Source organism: Belonocnema kinseyi, chromosome 6 (assembly GCF_010883055.1).
Source record: "Belonocnema kinseyi isolate 2016_QV_RU_SX_M_011 chromosome 6, B_treatae_v1, whole genome shotgun sequence".
In the NCBI taxonomy this organism is placed as follows: domain Eukaryota; kingdom Metazoa; phylum Arthropoda; class Insecta; order Hymenoptera; family Cynipidae; genus Belonocnema; species Belonocnema kinseyi.
The window spans coordinates 71,912,596-71,929,177 of NC_046662.1; the positions used below are offsets into that span (position 1 = coordinate 71,912,596).

At 27.2% G+C, this 16,582-nt stretch overlaps 1 protein-coding gene across 4 annotated transcripts in view; it reads right to left on the minus strand.

Moving 5' to 3' along the window:
* Positions 1-8,310: 8,310 nt before the first annotated feature.
* Positions 8,311-16,582, minus strand: part of LOC117174219 (palmitoyltransferase ZDHHC5) — a 43,262-nt gene continuing 34,990 nt past the window's right edge. For 3 of the 4 annotated variants that reach the window (XR_004467278.1, XR_004467277.1, XR_004467276.1), the window contains exons 10-11: positions 11,149-11,799; positions 8,311-8,985 (exon numbers count right to left, since the gene is read on the minus strand). Coding sequence is in view for 1 of the 4 variants with exons in the window: in XM_033363090.1 (XP_033218981.1) it covers positions 11,596-11,799 (204 nt within the window). In the remaining 3 variants the exon portion in view is untranslated. Of the gene's footprint in view, positions 11,800-16,582 lie in introns of all 4 variants that reach the window. The other variant, XM_033363090.1, reaches the window with a different exon arrangement.

The following is a 16,582-nucleotide window of genomic DNA, read 5'->3' on the forward strand; positions in this document are numbered from 1 at the left end:
ACGGGAAGGAATAACTTATTGATCCTCCTTCGAACGTTAGAAATATTTAAAGATAATTTGAAGAATGAGAAGTTCATGAGTACCAACATAAAACTGTTTTAAATAGGATTCGCTTCAAAGTGGAATAAAAATACAAGATTTGTCTAAAAAATAATCTGGTTTGATATCTCAGCATGTTTAATCTAGTTGGTTCGTGAATATACAGAAATTAGTTAAAAATTAATGACAAATTTTAAAATTCAAAGTTTTATTTACGATTGGTAGACCTGACTTTCTCAAATAAGAGAAGCGCGCCAAATTTGAAATGTCTATTGCGGCCATAGTAAATAAATAATATAATTATTAGTTTCCTATGATAGACTTTAAGTTTAATACCAAAATTATATTTCAAAGTTCGGTTTAGTTATATAATAAATAGATATATTTTAATGATATATAATTATTTGTTTTATTTAAATATTTATCAATTTTATTCTATCATCAATTCAAATCAGATTATTTACAGATTAAAACAATGTAAATAATTATGCCTTATTAGAGAATAGAACTAAAATCATGAAACTTGTCGAAGCTCCTGAATTACATTTTTTTAACCCTCTGTAAATAAAAAATAAAAATATTAAACAAACATGCATATTTCAAATATTTGGAACTGAATAAAAGTTTTGAAAAACGTTTAATTAGAAACAAACTTAAATTTTAATGTCAATTAATTTTAGCTTATGTTATGAATATAAAAATTACAAAGCCAACATATTCACTAGAGTGGGCCGAAAAAACTCAAGATGATTAAATCTATTGAAATATACATTTAAAATGAACTGAAAAGTTTCTTTGCAACATTGCGTACAAATATTGTTGAAAAATTAAAAAATTTTTCATCATTGGGCAACTTGATTGAAAACTTTCATTTTTGTTTGTATGGCAAATTTTGTTAGAACATTTTTTTTTGGTAAAGTTTAAGGAAGTAAATAACCTTAGAACATGAAAAAAGAACAAATTTTTTCCTGAAAAATTATTTTATAAAATGACGAAAACTGCAAATTTGTTCATTTGTATCTAAAAATACATAAGAAAATGGTTTCTGTTTAAATATTTTTTTAATGCTATTTTTCGGCAACTACGAATCACGCACATATTTTTAGATTTCAAAGACATTTTTTTCTATTTGTTATGCATCTTGAAACGTCAGCCATTGTTAGAAAAGATCTGTTGACATTCGTAAACATAGGATCCGTAAAAAATAGAAAAAATTTGATTTTAAACTTAAACGTATGTGCGTTATTGTCTAGTTTATTGAAAAAGGATTTTAAAAAATACAATAATTTTTTTTGCAACCTATGATAACAAATTAAAATCGACATTTTCGTCATTTTTGGAAATGTTCTATTTCGACGAAAAAAATGTTGTAATACTTTTATTCCATCTAAAGTTATTTACTTCCATAAACATTACCCCAAGAAATTGAAGAAAATTTGATGTTCATATCCAAAAAATTAAAAAGATTTGAAAATTTATAATCGACTTTCCCGATGGTGGAAATTAAAAGAAAAGTATTTGTTCGTAATCCCACAAACAAGGTTTTCGGTGCTATTATCAATGAAGCTAATCATTTTGAGTTTTTTTGGCCCGCCCTAATTAGTCAGCCAATAATTAAATTTTGAAAACTATGAACTGAATATAGAAACAAAAAAATTTAAACACTCAACATTCATGTATATTCAATCAAACCGAAATGAAATATTTCGATCTTGTCAAGCACCTGAAATTTGACTATCTATTACATTCAGATGAAAATGTTACCAGTATTAAATCGATAAATGGGGACGACTGTAAAATTCCAAAAAAAAGACATGTTCGAAACTGTGAAATTCCCGAATTGGAAAATTCTCGAATAACAAAATTGCCGAAATTATAAAATTACCAAAATATGAAAATTCCGAATTGGAAAGTTCCCGAACATTTAAAAATATTACCCAATTCGAAAATTCCCAACAGAAAATTGCCGAATTATAAAATATCCGAACTACAAAAATACTTAATTATAAAATTTACGAATTTAAACAATTAAAACGTCTCAAACGAAAAAAAATTCTCCCTAAATTTTCTCCTAACGTAATAACATTTCCTGAACAAACTTTTCGGAAACAATTTATCACTGATTTATATGGAAATTTCTTTCTGGATTTTTCCAAAATAAGAAATTTGATTTTCGAGAATGCTTTTTGTAAATTAAAAAAATTCTATGCACATTTTCAAACAAAATTTTTTACCTAGCAATATATTTGGTTCAATTAAGGTTATTTTAAAATAAAAAAATAATGTTTAAAAACTTTGAACATTAAGGACAATTTCTTTAATATAAATATTGCATTTTAGTTAAATAAATAATACTTAGGAAAAACATTTCTTTTTTTGTTTAAATTTGGGTTTTTTTTTCGTTCGGATATTTTATAATTTGACAATTTTCTTTCGGGAAATTTATTATTCGGAAATTTTCAAATTTTGTAACATTCTAAACTTCTGGTAAAATTGTTATTTGGGAATTTTAAAATTCGGAAATATTGTAAACAGTTTGCGAACTTTATTATTCGGATATTTTTCAATTTGGGATTTTTATATTACGGGAATTTTCCAATTCGTGAATTTTACAGTGTCGGCAATTTTATTTTTCAAGATGTTTCAGTCGCCCCGAAAATTGATACCATTTTTAAAATATCATACAATAATACATGAAAAATATCATACTATAATACAACAAAAACCCCATACTATGATACAACGAAAATATCATGGTATACCTGTAATGCATCTAAAATATATTATAATTAATTGAAAATATCTTACTATAATACATGAAACACATTTGGATTTGTTAGGTTTCTAATCTACAGGCAATCAACAGAAGTTTAGGAAAATCTAAGACTTCTGAACTTCAAAACAATATTGCAGTCATCAAAGTACCTACTAGAGTTAATAAAGGTGAATGGGTAAATTTTGTTCGAAAATAGGTGACCGAAAAAATGTTGTATAAGTAAAGTAAACATGCAAGAAGGTGTTTTTTCCACGTTAAATCAATGGGAAACTTCACGGGTTTTGGCACATAATTTTATATTAACTGATATCTCTAAACTCATATTAAGGGTTTTAAAAAAATGCTACATATAAGTATAATTAAAAAATAGAGGTCATCAAAATTCAACAGTTTTTATTTCGAGGTCTTGAAACCGAAAAAAATTGACATAGACTCATTTATAAATAACTTTTAAGGCTTTCAGTTGGAAATTGTACTCATTTATAAATTTTTAATCTAAAACTAATTAATTTTTAACGCTTTGGATTTAATTATTTACTATATCAAGACTTCCAGTTGCGAACTGTGCAGTTTTGATCAATTTAAATTCCATATTTTGAAAATTTGTAATTGTTCCTTGCAAGTTTAAATTTGAAATGAAATTTTATTATACCATGTTGAAAGATTTAATAATTAATCAATTTTACTTGCTACTGTAGTTTCAAATTGTACAATTTATAAAGTAATTTATAAAGTAGCCATTTTAATCTGCAATTTTTCGATGTTCGACATTTTTAAATAATAGTTATTAAAGTATTAAAAGGCTTTAATTTATAACTTTTCCAACAGTTAGACATTTCAATTTAATACCAAGAAATTTTGAATCATTCAATCAAGATTTTCAATTTTAAACTGTCCAAATTTTATTACTTGAATTCTTGATTATTGAATTTACAAAAATGTGATAAATCTATAAAAGGGTTCAAACAAAAATGGTTGAATTTCAAACAATTTAAAATTAGAAGTGAATAAAGTAGTAAGACTTCCCGCTTTATGTCCTGATTGAATAGGTTCTTCTAATAAAACTATGAGAATTAAAAAAATTCCCGACCAGAAAATAAATGGTCATTTTCCGGCTTTCTCAAGATCTCAAAAAATTGCATTTGATTTCAGCATTCAAAAATTAACACCAAAACACTGTTAATTGCAATTTTGAATAAAATTTTAGTTTTTCAACAAAAAATGGTTAACATTTTTTAAAGTAGGTGAAATAAGTGACAAAAGTGAAAAGGTGAATAGGTTCTCTAAGGCTTCACAGTCCCTATGGGATAAAATATAAGGACCAAAAGGTTACTTTTTTCCACACTAATAAGATACCTTTTTCGCACTTCCAGGGTAACAAATTCAATATAAATTCATTAGGCTTCAAAAGAATTCAAATGTATAGGACATATTTTTTCAATAAAAAAATACTATTGATTTCCACAATATTTACATGAGTTTAGAGAAAATTGAGGCATACGAAAAGAATTATTTGATGAAAGTAATAAAAATTCAAGGCGAAACAAATAAAAAATAAATGAATTAAAAACAGTTTAAAAATATGAAAATTTTTCATTAAATTTAGTAGCTTTGAAATGAAGTTAGAAAGATGCAATGGAATTCAAAAGAATTTTATAAAAAGCCGGAGAATTCAAGGTTAAATTAAGTAAAATTGAGTAAATTTAGAAGAATTAAAGTGAATTAGAAAATTCAAGACAATTACAAAGAATTTAAAAGAATTCAGGGTGAATTGCAAAAAATAATTTTAAATTCTTTAAATTTTTGAAAAACTACTAATTTATAACCGAAAAAGTGACTAATGGCAAGAAAACATTTCAAAAGAATTCAAATGAATTGAAAATAATTTCAAAAATCGAAAAAATACCTTTGATTTCAGTAAAACCTGAGTAAGTTTAGAGGAATTTAAGGTAAACAATGAAGAAATCGATGAAACTTATAAAAAAACAAACCTGCATTTTTTAAAAATCAAGTTAATTCAAAACACTTCAAAAATATGAAAAAAATCATTAAATTGAGTGATTTCGAAATTAGTTTAGAAAAATTAAACAGAATTTAGAAGAATATGATAAAATGCCTCCGAAATTAAGGTGAGTTTGAAGATTTCAAGATGAATTAAACTAAAACTTTTAAAAAATCAATTAAAATAATTAGAATTGAGTGAATTTTGAAAGAATTCACGATAAACTAATAAAACAATTTAGCGTGAATTGCAAATGAATTTAGAATAATATTTGAAAATTTCTTTAAATATTTGCATCTCCAAGAAATCTCTCACTTCTTGTAAGTTATTTTAAATCCATAAAAATATTATCCTGTGAAATTCTATGAAGTTTGATAATTTTCAGAAATACTGAAAAATGTATAAAAATGCGTTCTGAAGTTTGGAAATCCCTTAAAATCAATTAAATCCTTACAAAATCACTTAGAATCTTTCAAAATAACTTAAAACCTTATAGGTCCTGTAAAATTCTTCATTGTCTTAAAAAACGTTAGATTTTTTAGAAACGCATGGAGATTTTGGTAAATCAATTGAAAATGTCTTGGAATCTTCTAAAATACCCTAAAATAATTCAAAGTCTTTGAAATCCCTTCAAATATTAAAATAAATTTAAAAAATCTGAGAATCTTTTTAAATTTTCTAAAATATTTCAAATCCTTTGATTTCTTTTGAAATCCCTTGAATCTGTTTAAAGTCCTTAAAAATGTCTATAAATATTTGACAATGCCCTCAAAATTTTGCAAATCCTCTGAAATACCATTAAAATTACTAAAAATATAACAAATTCTTTGTAATATTCTAAAATCGCCTAAAATATTTCAAATTCTTTTAAATCCTTTTGAATTTTGTAAAGCTTTTGAAAATGCTAAGCTATTTAAAAAATGCCTTAAAATATTTCAAATCTTTGAATCATTTTATCAAATGATCTTCCTGACTAATAAAATAGAAACTGTAAACAATTAATTGAACTAAGTCAAATTCTAGGTGAATTCCAAAAAATAAATTCAAATCTTTAAAACACTACAAAATATCTTTTCTTTTAATAGATTCTTTAAAAACCAATAAAATATTATAATATCTAGTGAAATTCTATGATATTTCCTGAAATCGTGGAAAACGTTACAAAAAAAAATCCTGAAAATAGACTTAAAAACATTGAAATTCTCGAAAATCTGATAAAATCCCGTGAAAATTTTTTTAATTATCATAAAACCTAGGACCTATACAATAGTTCCATATCTTCCGAAATTCTAAACAAATTCTTTACCCTAAAATATTTCAAAACGCTTTGTAATTCTTTCAAATTAATGATATTAATTAATAATTCCTTGGAACTTTTTAAAATTTTCTAAAATATTTCAGATTTATTAATATTTCAAATTGCTGAAATTAACTAAATATTTCTCGGAATCTTTGATAGTACCCTGCATTTTTCAAAAAGAATTTAATGTAACTCAAAAATAGGTATAGAACTGGATTGAATAGTGATTAATCCATGAGTTAATTTATTGAAAGAAAAGTGACTAATACAGAGGTGGCGGAGCCCTAGAAATCTACCAGGGAGGGGCAAAGCATTGACCCCCCCCCCCCCTCTGAAATAAAATAGTTAAATTCATCGGATCGTCGGAAAATTAAATCTTTCAATTCTCTCATGCTTTGTTCAATCTTTAAAATCTATCTGGGATCTTTGTGAAATAATAGAAGTATTTCTGAAATCTTTTAAATCCATCCAACATCTTTGCGTAGTATTGATAATCTTGATTTCTTTGAGATATCATTGCAGCCTTAGTCAAATCTTTCCGAAATATTTGAAATATTTGGTAATATTTGTGAAATTATTTAAATCTTTTTTATATCTTTAGGAAATTATTGAAATCTTTTAAACCTATCCGCAATCTTTGAAATCTTTATCTCTTTGTAATATATCTGAAATATTTGTGAAATAATTGAAATCTTTCTGATCTTTTTTTAAAATATTTGGTAATATTTGTGAAATTATTGGAAAATTATTGTGCCATATTCTAAATTTATCTGAAGATTTTGCGGAATATTAAACATTTTTGTTCAATCTTTGAAACCTATCTGAAATCTTTAAGGAAGAATAGAATTATTTGTAAAATAATAGAAGTAGTTGTGAAATCTTTTAAATCTATCCGAAATCTTTGCAAAATATTTGAAATCTTCGTGAAATCTTCGGGAAAGCATTGCAATTTGGCAAATGTTTAGAAATCTTTGTAAAATATTTGTAAAATTACTTAAATGTTTGTGAAATATTTTTGAAATAATAGAATTATTTGTGAAATTTTTACAATCTGTCCGCAAGATTTGCGAAATCATTGAAATCTTTTAAACCTTTGCGGACTCTTTAAAAATCTTTACGCAATATTTCAAATATTCGAAATATTTGTGAAACCATTGAAATATTTGAAATATATCTGAAATCTTTGTGAAATATTTCAAATCTATCTGAAATCTTTGCGAAGTTTTAAAAATATTTTCGAAATATACGGTGATATTTATGAAATTATTAAAATCGTTGTGAAATATTTGTGAAATAATAAATTTTTGTAATCTATCCGAAATCTGTGAAATCTTTTGGTAATCATTGAAATCATTGTGAAACCGTTGTCAATATAAATTTTATACCTGTATTTATTATTTTATATTTACGTTCAACTTTTACATAGTATAATGTCATTATGCAAGGTCCAAATTGTACCGCTCAATATTATAAGTCTATGCCCCCCCCCCCCTATAAAAAAGGCGCTCTACCGCTTCTGGACTAATGTGGTCTTCTCATTAAAAAAAGTGACCTTAACTGAATATAGGGTAGAAAATAGGGGCTATAAGGACCGGCCTATGATGACTGCAATTGATTCTCACCTCTTTTCAACATTTTCCCTAAAATTCCAACAAAAATATTGAGTGCAGAATATCAGAAAAGACAAAATCTTCATTTAGAGTATTTATTTTTATAGAATAGTGATGATACCGTAAGTACCGAAATATATACGTATGTACATTGAAATAACTATAACGAGTAGTATGTACAAGTACATCAAATTACAAACACTAAACATAGGACGCATCTTGTACATTTTATCATGACCGTTTCTTAAGATTGTACCGTTGTTTTCGGTGCTGAAAGATGGGCAGGATGCGTGAGATATTTGAAAAATATCTGTTTGGCACGATTCGTTATCGTAAGAGTAAGGATTTGGTCAGACTGAGAATGCCATTAAAGCAAAGTTCATATTCGATATGCACTATTTCATCGACCCTTGGATTCCTTCGAGTATTTAAAATGTGATGCACGCGCGCTTCAATTAAAAGTGAAATAATAAATAAAATAAACAAAGACCAAAAAATAAGAATGCAACCTATTGATGTCTAAATTTGGTATCGCAAGTGGCGAGAAATGGGATGAGTACAAAGGGAAGTACATAGCGACTGATTTATGCAATGTATATATATATTACAAGAGGTTCCATTTTTATAACAAAAACTCAAGTGTCTCTTATCGACTCTCGATAATCAATTAAATCACCGCATTCACTCATTTCGCGGTCACTTTCACACCTCAACATTCGGCCGTTAATATTCATTTTACAATTCATCGAAACAATAAATCGAATTAACCGTAAAAAGATCAACGTTCATGGGCACATTGATGATAAAATCATGTGTAAGAAACAGGCAAACTCCATAGTCTTATGCTTACATCATTTACGTATAAATATCTCATTAAATATTCGTATATTAAAAATCTTACTACACAGTTCACGATTATTTTACACAAAATTTGTTATTCTATCCTGACGATGACTTAAGTCGATTAAGTAACTCTCATTACTGGACACAGATATTTTTCAATTGGGAAGGATAATTCGAAAATCCCCAGGGTCCACTTATTCGTCGAATCGTACTGGAAATGTGTGATTGATTGGCTTTCGCGCGCCTTTAAAAGCAAGTCGCGTTCTTTTTTGACACTGTATAAAAATCTAAACTGACCTTAATGTAATAAAAAAACTGTTCAGTTCCTGCCAAGTAAGTCAGACGCTACCCAGCCTCTATGCTCAGCCGATTCTTGAGTCTCAGGGTCTCCAGCAAAAAGTTGCTCCTCAAAGTCCTGAGAATTTCAGGCGTTATAAATGCATTTTTCACGAGCACAAATCAGGGACTTTAAAGGGTTCTTTTCTTATTATTTAAACATTTTATATAGCGCTATCTACACATTTTACTTATGGCTAGCCTAGTAATTTCCAACTTTTCAAATATTCTCGATGATTGAAATGTGGAGAATTTTTAATTCGGTATACTTTATAGAGAGCGTAAGAGTTTCTAGATCATATACAAATATATTAAACTCATTATAACTTTAAAATAATCATTTAAAATGTAGTTTATAAAAATTCTGATCCTAAAAGCTAGAATTTAAAATCGGTTTTCAAATAAACGAACTTCATAATCTTTGGAATTGAAGGTCCCAAAATGCTAAATGTAAACATTTTTTTACGAAAGTTCAAAGATTTCTTAAATAATTAAAATAATTAGTCATATATGGTTAAATAATTCAAGTACCCATGGCCAAATCAATTTCAAATCATGTAGCACTGTGGATTACTCGCATTTTTTAAATTAACATAGAGACATTTTTTATGAATATTTAAAAAATCTAAGGACAAAATTAATTTTTTTGCAAAATTTGACTTTAAAAGGCGTGTCATTTTTGAAAATTTTTTTAAATTAATGTTTTTCTCGTGTTTCAGTTTATCCAAGTTTTTGCACCCTTTCACACTAGTAAAGTTGTTTCGATTTTTCTTTTTTTTTGCATGAAATTTGAGGAATAATATAGTCTTCTCAAAATCTTGCCCTTTTTGCAAATTCTTTACATTTTACGGTTTTTTGTGTTCCAGTTTTGTCATTTTTTTACTCTTTCTAAACCGATGGAATCATCCATGAAATTACCAAAAATAATCAAGCTATTTCGATTTTTTGAATAATTTAAAACACGAAATTTTCTCAAAACAGCTCAATTTTTTTTTCGTTAAAAATTTCAGAAGTATAGGTAATATATAGTCAACTTAACATATATTTTAAACCTGCATGTATTTCTAGCGAAAGTAAATTCTGCTTTTTCGTACTATTATTCTCGCATTTATTTGTATTTTACTGTTATTTTTTCCTTCAAATAAGAAAAATGTTATTATATTGAACTATAAATACTATAAAACTATATATTGCGATTACCTATCATTCCTAAGAAATAAATTGAAAAAAATGTAGCTGTCTTGAGAAAATTTCAAGTTTCAATTTTTTTAAAATCGAAATAGCTTCACTATTTTTTATCCTTTCTTCGTTTTTCTCATCAGTTTCGAAAGAAATCTGATAACTGAACAAAAAAATTTAATCTAAAAAATTACGAGAATTAAAAAAAAAACTCAAAAATAATTTGTCTTTTTCGAAAAATGACCAAATACCAGATTATAAATTTATGATAAATATACTACATTTGTATCAATAATTCCTGAAGTTCTCACGAAAAAACATGGGATTATTGAGAACATGTCTTTCTCAATTTCAAAAAATCGAAATAATTTTACCATTTTTTTTAAAGAGTGCAAAAACTGGATAAACTGAAACAAGAAAACCCCTAATATCTCCAAAAAAAAACTTGCACAAACGGCACGGGTTTTAATGTAAAATTGGTAAAAACCTCATTTAGCTTAAAATGTTGTAAATATTCGTAAAAAATAGCGCTATGTCAATTAAAAAAATACGTGTCTCCTTAATTTATACGTAAAAAAACATATTTTATTAGCAAGTCAACGCTCGCTTGAATTGAAACTGATTCGATCCCATAATGCTTGAAAAATATAAACAATTACAATAAAAACTGACAAGATGCTTTTATTTCGACAAAGAATTCCTTTTATTAAATGCAAACACAATACCAGGAATTTAGATCAAATTGTCAAAATCTAAAAGTTAAATGCGAAAAACATCCAAACGATTCTAAACTTTTTTAGAGTCGTCAGAAGAAGAAAAAAAAACTAATATCAATCCCTACAATTTCAACATCGCCGACAATGATAAATAAGTTAAATGTCATATACCTAAAAATATGAAAAATTGCAAACTAAATGAAAAGCTGTTCAGTAATTGCCCAAACTTTGTTTGAGACTTTAAAAAATATCTAAATCCCTCAACAAAAACAAGAAAGAAAACACTTTGTACTGAAATTAAAAAAAAAATAATAATAAAGAACTTAACTAAAAATACGAGAACTTACGCAAAAATCTCTGACTTTGCTCTCAAAAGTCCAGGGGCCCGAAACCCTCAGACTTTATTCTCCACTTAGAATCCTCACCCTGGACACCCTGACTCTTAATCGGAAGCTCCCGCACTCGGAGGAGTCCTTCACCGCCATCAGAAAATATCCTAAATTGCACCTTCCGAATTGAAACTTCAGAAAAACCCTCGATTCCTGAAACGCAGCCTCCAAAACCCCCTTCGTAAAAATGGTGGAAGTCACTGGGTAGATATAATTATAAAATTGTCCCGTGTCTTCGTCGGATCCTTGGCACACGCGATTCGTCCCCCTGCACCAGACTCAGACGAATATCTCGTATCCTTGTATCTTTTTCTCACTGAAGCACATGATATGGAAACAGTCTGCTGATTCTCGGACCATCTCCGGCGCTTTTCCGTAGAAGGGCGCGAAGATGAAAAGGGTGCGCTATACCGATATCTCGTAATTCATGTCGTAGACGCTGGCGCGATCCGGGGTTGGAGTGGTTGGTCTTTGTGACCTCGAGTCGTTTGCTGTCGCGACCATCTCCATCGAGTCGGTCATCTCAAGAGCTCGGACAAAACTCATGGGCCTTCGCCTTCCGTCGGAGGAGGTTGGCGTTGTGGGTGTCGCCATCGTTTTTCGCTTCACCTGACGATAAGAACAATTCTGTTGATTGTTAAAAATCTCGAGATGGGTTTATTAGGTCGAGAATATTTTCAGGTTTATAATTTTACATTATCATTTCAATTTCTTGATCAATTTTTGTATAATTATTAATTAGAGCAGGGTAGCCACTTAAATATAAAATATTAGGACATTTTTCGGTAAAAAATGATATTTTACCTGGTTGAACTTTAAGTGTTTATAATAATAATGATTAGTCAATAATAGTTGCTTTATTATATAATTTTTGAAACGAATTTAATATTTTAGAATTCTTAGGTAAAAATGTATAATGAAAATTATTGTAAAAATGACATCAGACCTCACAGCACAAAATTGTTAATGAAGAAGTTCAGTTTTATAGCTAAAAGTCGAATGTTTTAGAAAACATTTAACTTGTGAATATGAAAAAGATGAATGTTCCACAAAAAGTCTAGCTAGAAGACCTATTCCCAGGATGGCGATTCGAAAATTCCCGGTCAAGTTTTTCCATTTTCCAGGTTAACCAAAAGGAACATATTAACATATGCCGCAAAACGAAAACATTGATTTTAAGTCATGACGTTCATTCCAAAAATCCTTTAACACAACAGAGCAAAAAATTGCAAAATAAATGAATTTTTGAACAAATACTTAAATTTTCCACTAAAAAATATCAAGTTTTCAACAAAAAATGGAATAGTTAAACTTTCAGTTGAAAAAAATAGATTTCAACAAAGAAAAAACTGATTTTCAACAAAATAGTCAAATTTTCAACCTAACTGATGAATTTTCAACTGAAAAACATTAATTTTCACTGAAAAAGATAAATTAACAACCAAAACTTAAATAATTAAAATTTAAATTAAAAATATGAATTTTCAACTAAAACGATGGTATAGTCAATTGGAATAAGTTAAATTTGCAATTAAAAAAATAACTTACCACAAAAAAAGATAACTTTTAACCAAACAAAAATAACTTTAAAAAATATACTCACATTTTCAAATAAAGTGATAAATTTTCAACTAAAAGTATAAATATTTGACTGGAATAGTTGAATTTCAAATCAGAAGCATGAATTTTCAAATAAAATGATAACTAACTAGAATAATTAAATTTTTTACCAAAAACATCAATTTCCAACTAAGAAAATTAATTTTTACAAAAGAAAAGAGATTTTCAACAAAAAATATCATTTTCAACAAAAAATTGAATAATTACATTTTTAGTCAAAAAATGAATGTTCAAACCAAACAGACGAATTTTTAACTAAATGTATGAAATATTCAAGTGGAATAATAGTTTCATTTTCGGTTAAACAAATTTCTTTTCATAAAGAAACAACAGGTTTTCAATAAATAAGCTCCCTTATCAATTAAAGAAATGAATTTTTAACAAAAGAGTTTAACTTTCAAACAAGTAATTTTATTTTCAACCTAAAGGATGAATTTTCAACTGTAATGATAGTTTTTTATCCGAAATACTTTAATTTTTAACTTTAACAGAAAAGAAGTATTTTCAAACAAGAAGATTAACTTCAAGAAAAAGATCATTTCCTACCAAAAAATCGATTTTTGAGCAAAATACGTGGATTTACAAAGAAATAGTTGACATTTCAATTAAAAAAAACGTACTTTAATCCAAATTTTGGAATTTTGAACGTGAAAAGATGAATTTTCAATCGAAAATCAAACAGTTAAATTTTCAGTCAAAAAGATTTATTTTCAACAAAGTAGTGACATTTTCAAAGAGATAAATTTTCAATTAAAATGACGAGCTGCAAACAAACAAAAAATTTATTTTTAACAAAAGGGTTAACATTTAACCAAGTAGTTGAATTTTTAATTAAGAAAGAATTTATTTGTAACGAACAATGCAACAAAATTTTGAATTATAAATTCAGAAATATTTCTTCTTTAAAATACTACTTCTACTCTGCAAACTAATACAAGAGTGAACTTTCAAATTGCGACGAATTCTGAGCTGGAACAGGGATTTTTTTCAATTACCGAAATTGTTTAAATAATAAAAACTTGAATTTTACTGCGATGAGAAGTAAATTTCCAGTTTTTTAAAAATAAATTCACGGTCATTTCCCGGTTTCCTGGTCAAGTCGTCACCCTGATTCTGGAATGACATTGCACAAACCTCACAGTCCCTATGAGATAAAATATAGGAATATATAGGGACTAAAGTTTACTTTTTTGGCGCTCAAAGGGTAACAAATGCAGGATAAATGCATAAGACTTCAAAACAATTCAACAGAATTAAAATGTAAAAATGTATAAATTCCTTGAATTGAGTAAGTTTCAAATGAGTTTAGAAAAATTAAACAGAATTTAAAAGAATTCGATGAGATACCTAAGAACTGAAGATGAGTTTAATAGACAAAATGAATTCAACCAAAACTTTTTAAAAACCCACCGAATTCAGTAAAATAAGTGAATTTAGAGGAATTCAAAATGATTTGAACCAATTAAGGAGAAATGAATAAAAATTCAGAGCAACTTCAAAATGAATTGCAAAAAATATTTGAAAATCTATTGAAATCTTTAAAACCCCATAAAATCTCTCACTTCTAGTCACCAAATTCTTTGAAATCTATAAAAATATTATAAAATCCCGTGAAATTACATGAAATCTGATGAAACTTGAATCTTATAAAATCCCTGGGAATCTTTTTAAATATCCTATGACCTTACATATCCTTAAAAAACCTTTCATATATTCAGAAATTCTTCAAAATCGGATGCAAATTGGTTAAAATCCCTTAAAATTATTAAAACTCTTGGATTTCCTCAAATATTTCGAATCCTTTGATATCATTTGACATTCCTCAAAACTTCTTAAAACTCTTGAAAATGCCTGGGAATATTTCACAATACACTCAAATATTTAAAATCCTTTAAAATCTTTTTTAATTTGTTAAAGATCTTGAAAATGTCTGGGAATTTAGAAAAAGACTTTATAATATTTAAAATCCTTTGATCATTTTGTCAATTGACCCCACGATCAATTGAATAAAAAATTTTAAAAAACAATTCAATTAAAAAAAAAGAAAAGAACTCCAAAAAAGTACAAGAATTCAGGATAAATTAATAAAAATTCTGGGTGAATTATAAAAAATAATGTAAAATCTCTTACAATCTTAGAAACTCTCTGAAATACATCACTTCTCTTGAATAAATTCTTTAGAATAAACTAAAATATTATTAAATACCGCGAAATTTGATGAAATCTGGGATATTTCCTGAAATCTTGGAAATTTATTAAAATACCTTGAGAGTTTCAAAATCCCTTAAAATCATTAAAGTCCTCGGAAATCTTATGCAACGCTGTGAAACCTTTAAAAATATCCTGAAACCTTTTAGGTCCTGTAAAATCGTTCCTTGGAATCTTTTAAAATTCCCTAAAATATTTTTAATTAAAAGCTCTCAAAAATGCCTGAGATTGCACATGGGGTATCGCATAGGGACCAAATATTGAATATAGGGTAGTTTAGGAGGATAATAGGGATCGGTCTGTGAGAATATGTGATAATATATAATATGTGAGCCTGCATCAGAATATAATCTGGCAAATGCCCGACTCGCATTATGACCTGCTAAGGTTACCCCCGCCATTGCATCCAGGGCGTTACCCCTCGCTTGCTTTTTCTCGCCCATTGTTTCGACTTTATTTGTGTAATATTCGTCTTTTTAGTTAGATACACAAACAGTATATTTAAGTATATTTCTTAGTTCAAAATTAATTTCTTCCTTGAAAAATGTAACTGGTTTGTAAGTCGTAAGTAATAATGTAATAGATTTTTTCTTCTTCAAAAATTTATTTTTAAACTTGAGGTTGAACTATTTTATTTATGTTTGCACTTTTTTTAGTTGAAAATTCCATTATTTGGCTAAAAATTCGTGTATTAAGAAGTCTTGTTTCTTGGTAGAAGATTATTTTTCTTGGTGGAAACTTCACATAAATATTTTTATTCAACTATTTCATTAAAGATTAAACTATTTTCTTGAATTAAAAATGTACATTTTTATTGAAAATTCATATTTCCGAGTAAAAAATTGGACTATTTTTTATAAAACCCGTCATTAATTTTAAAAGTATTTTTGAAAAGATTTAAACGGATTTCCAAAATTGCAAAAAATAATCTGCAAGATTTTCAGATATTTTTCAAAATTTTGAAGGTTTTATTAAAAATGGTAGGAAAAAGTCGAATCGTTTTAAACGATATTTAGACGTTTTGAAAGAATTTTTAAAATAATTCTAAAGTTGAAAAGTTTTCAAATAATTAAAAATAAAACTATATACGAAATTTTCATTTAGATTCATATGAAAATTAAGAATGGGTTTTTATCTCAGAACATTAATTTTAAGAGAATATTTAAGAAGATTTCAAAAGATTATCAAAATTTTAAACAAAAACTAGAAACTTTAAAGTATTTTGTTTTTATTGTAGGATTGATTAAGAGTTTCATGAGAAATTAAAATAAATTTAAGAGAGAAGTTTTTAAGAGATTCAAAAATAATTTTAATAGTTTAACCAAATTTTTTTACTTGAATCTTAAGTATATTTTGTTATTATCTGGAAAGTTAAAAAAATCATTTTAAAAAGTCAAAATCTTATTTAAAGATCTTCAAACACACACACACATGCGCGCGCGCGCACACACACGCTAACAACACACCAAACATAGTTGTAGTAAGTGCGGTTCAAAACAACAGAACGCGCAGGGCTCCCGACAATGGGTCGGCCAGCAATGCCGACCAATCTAGAGCTGGGGGA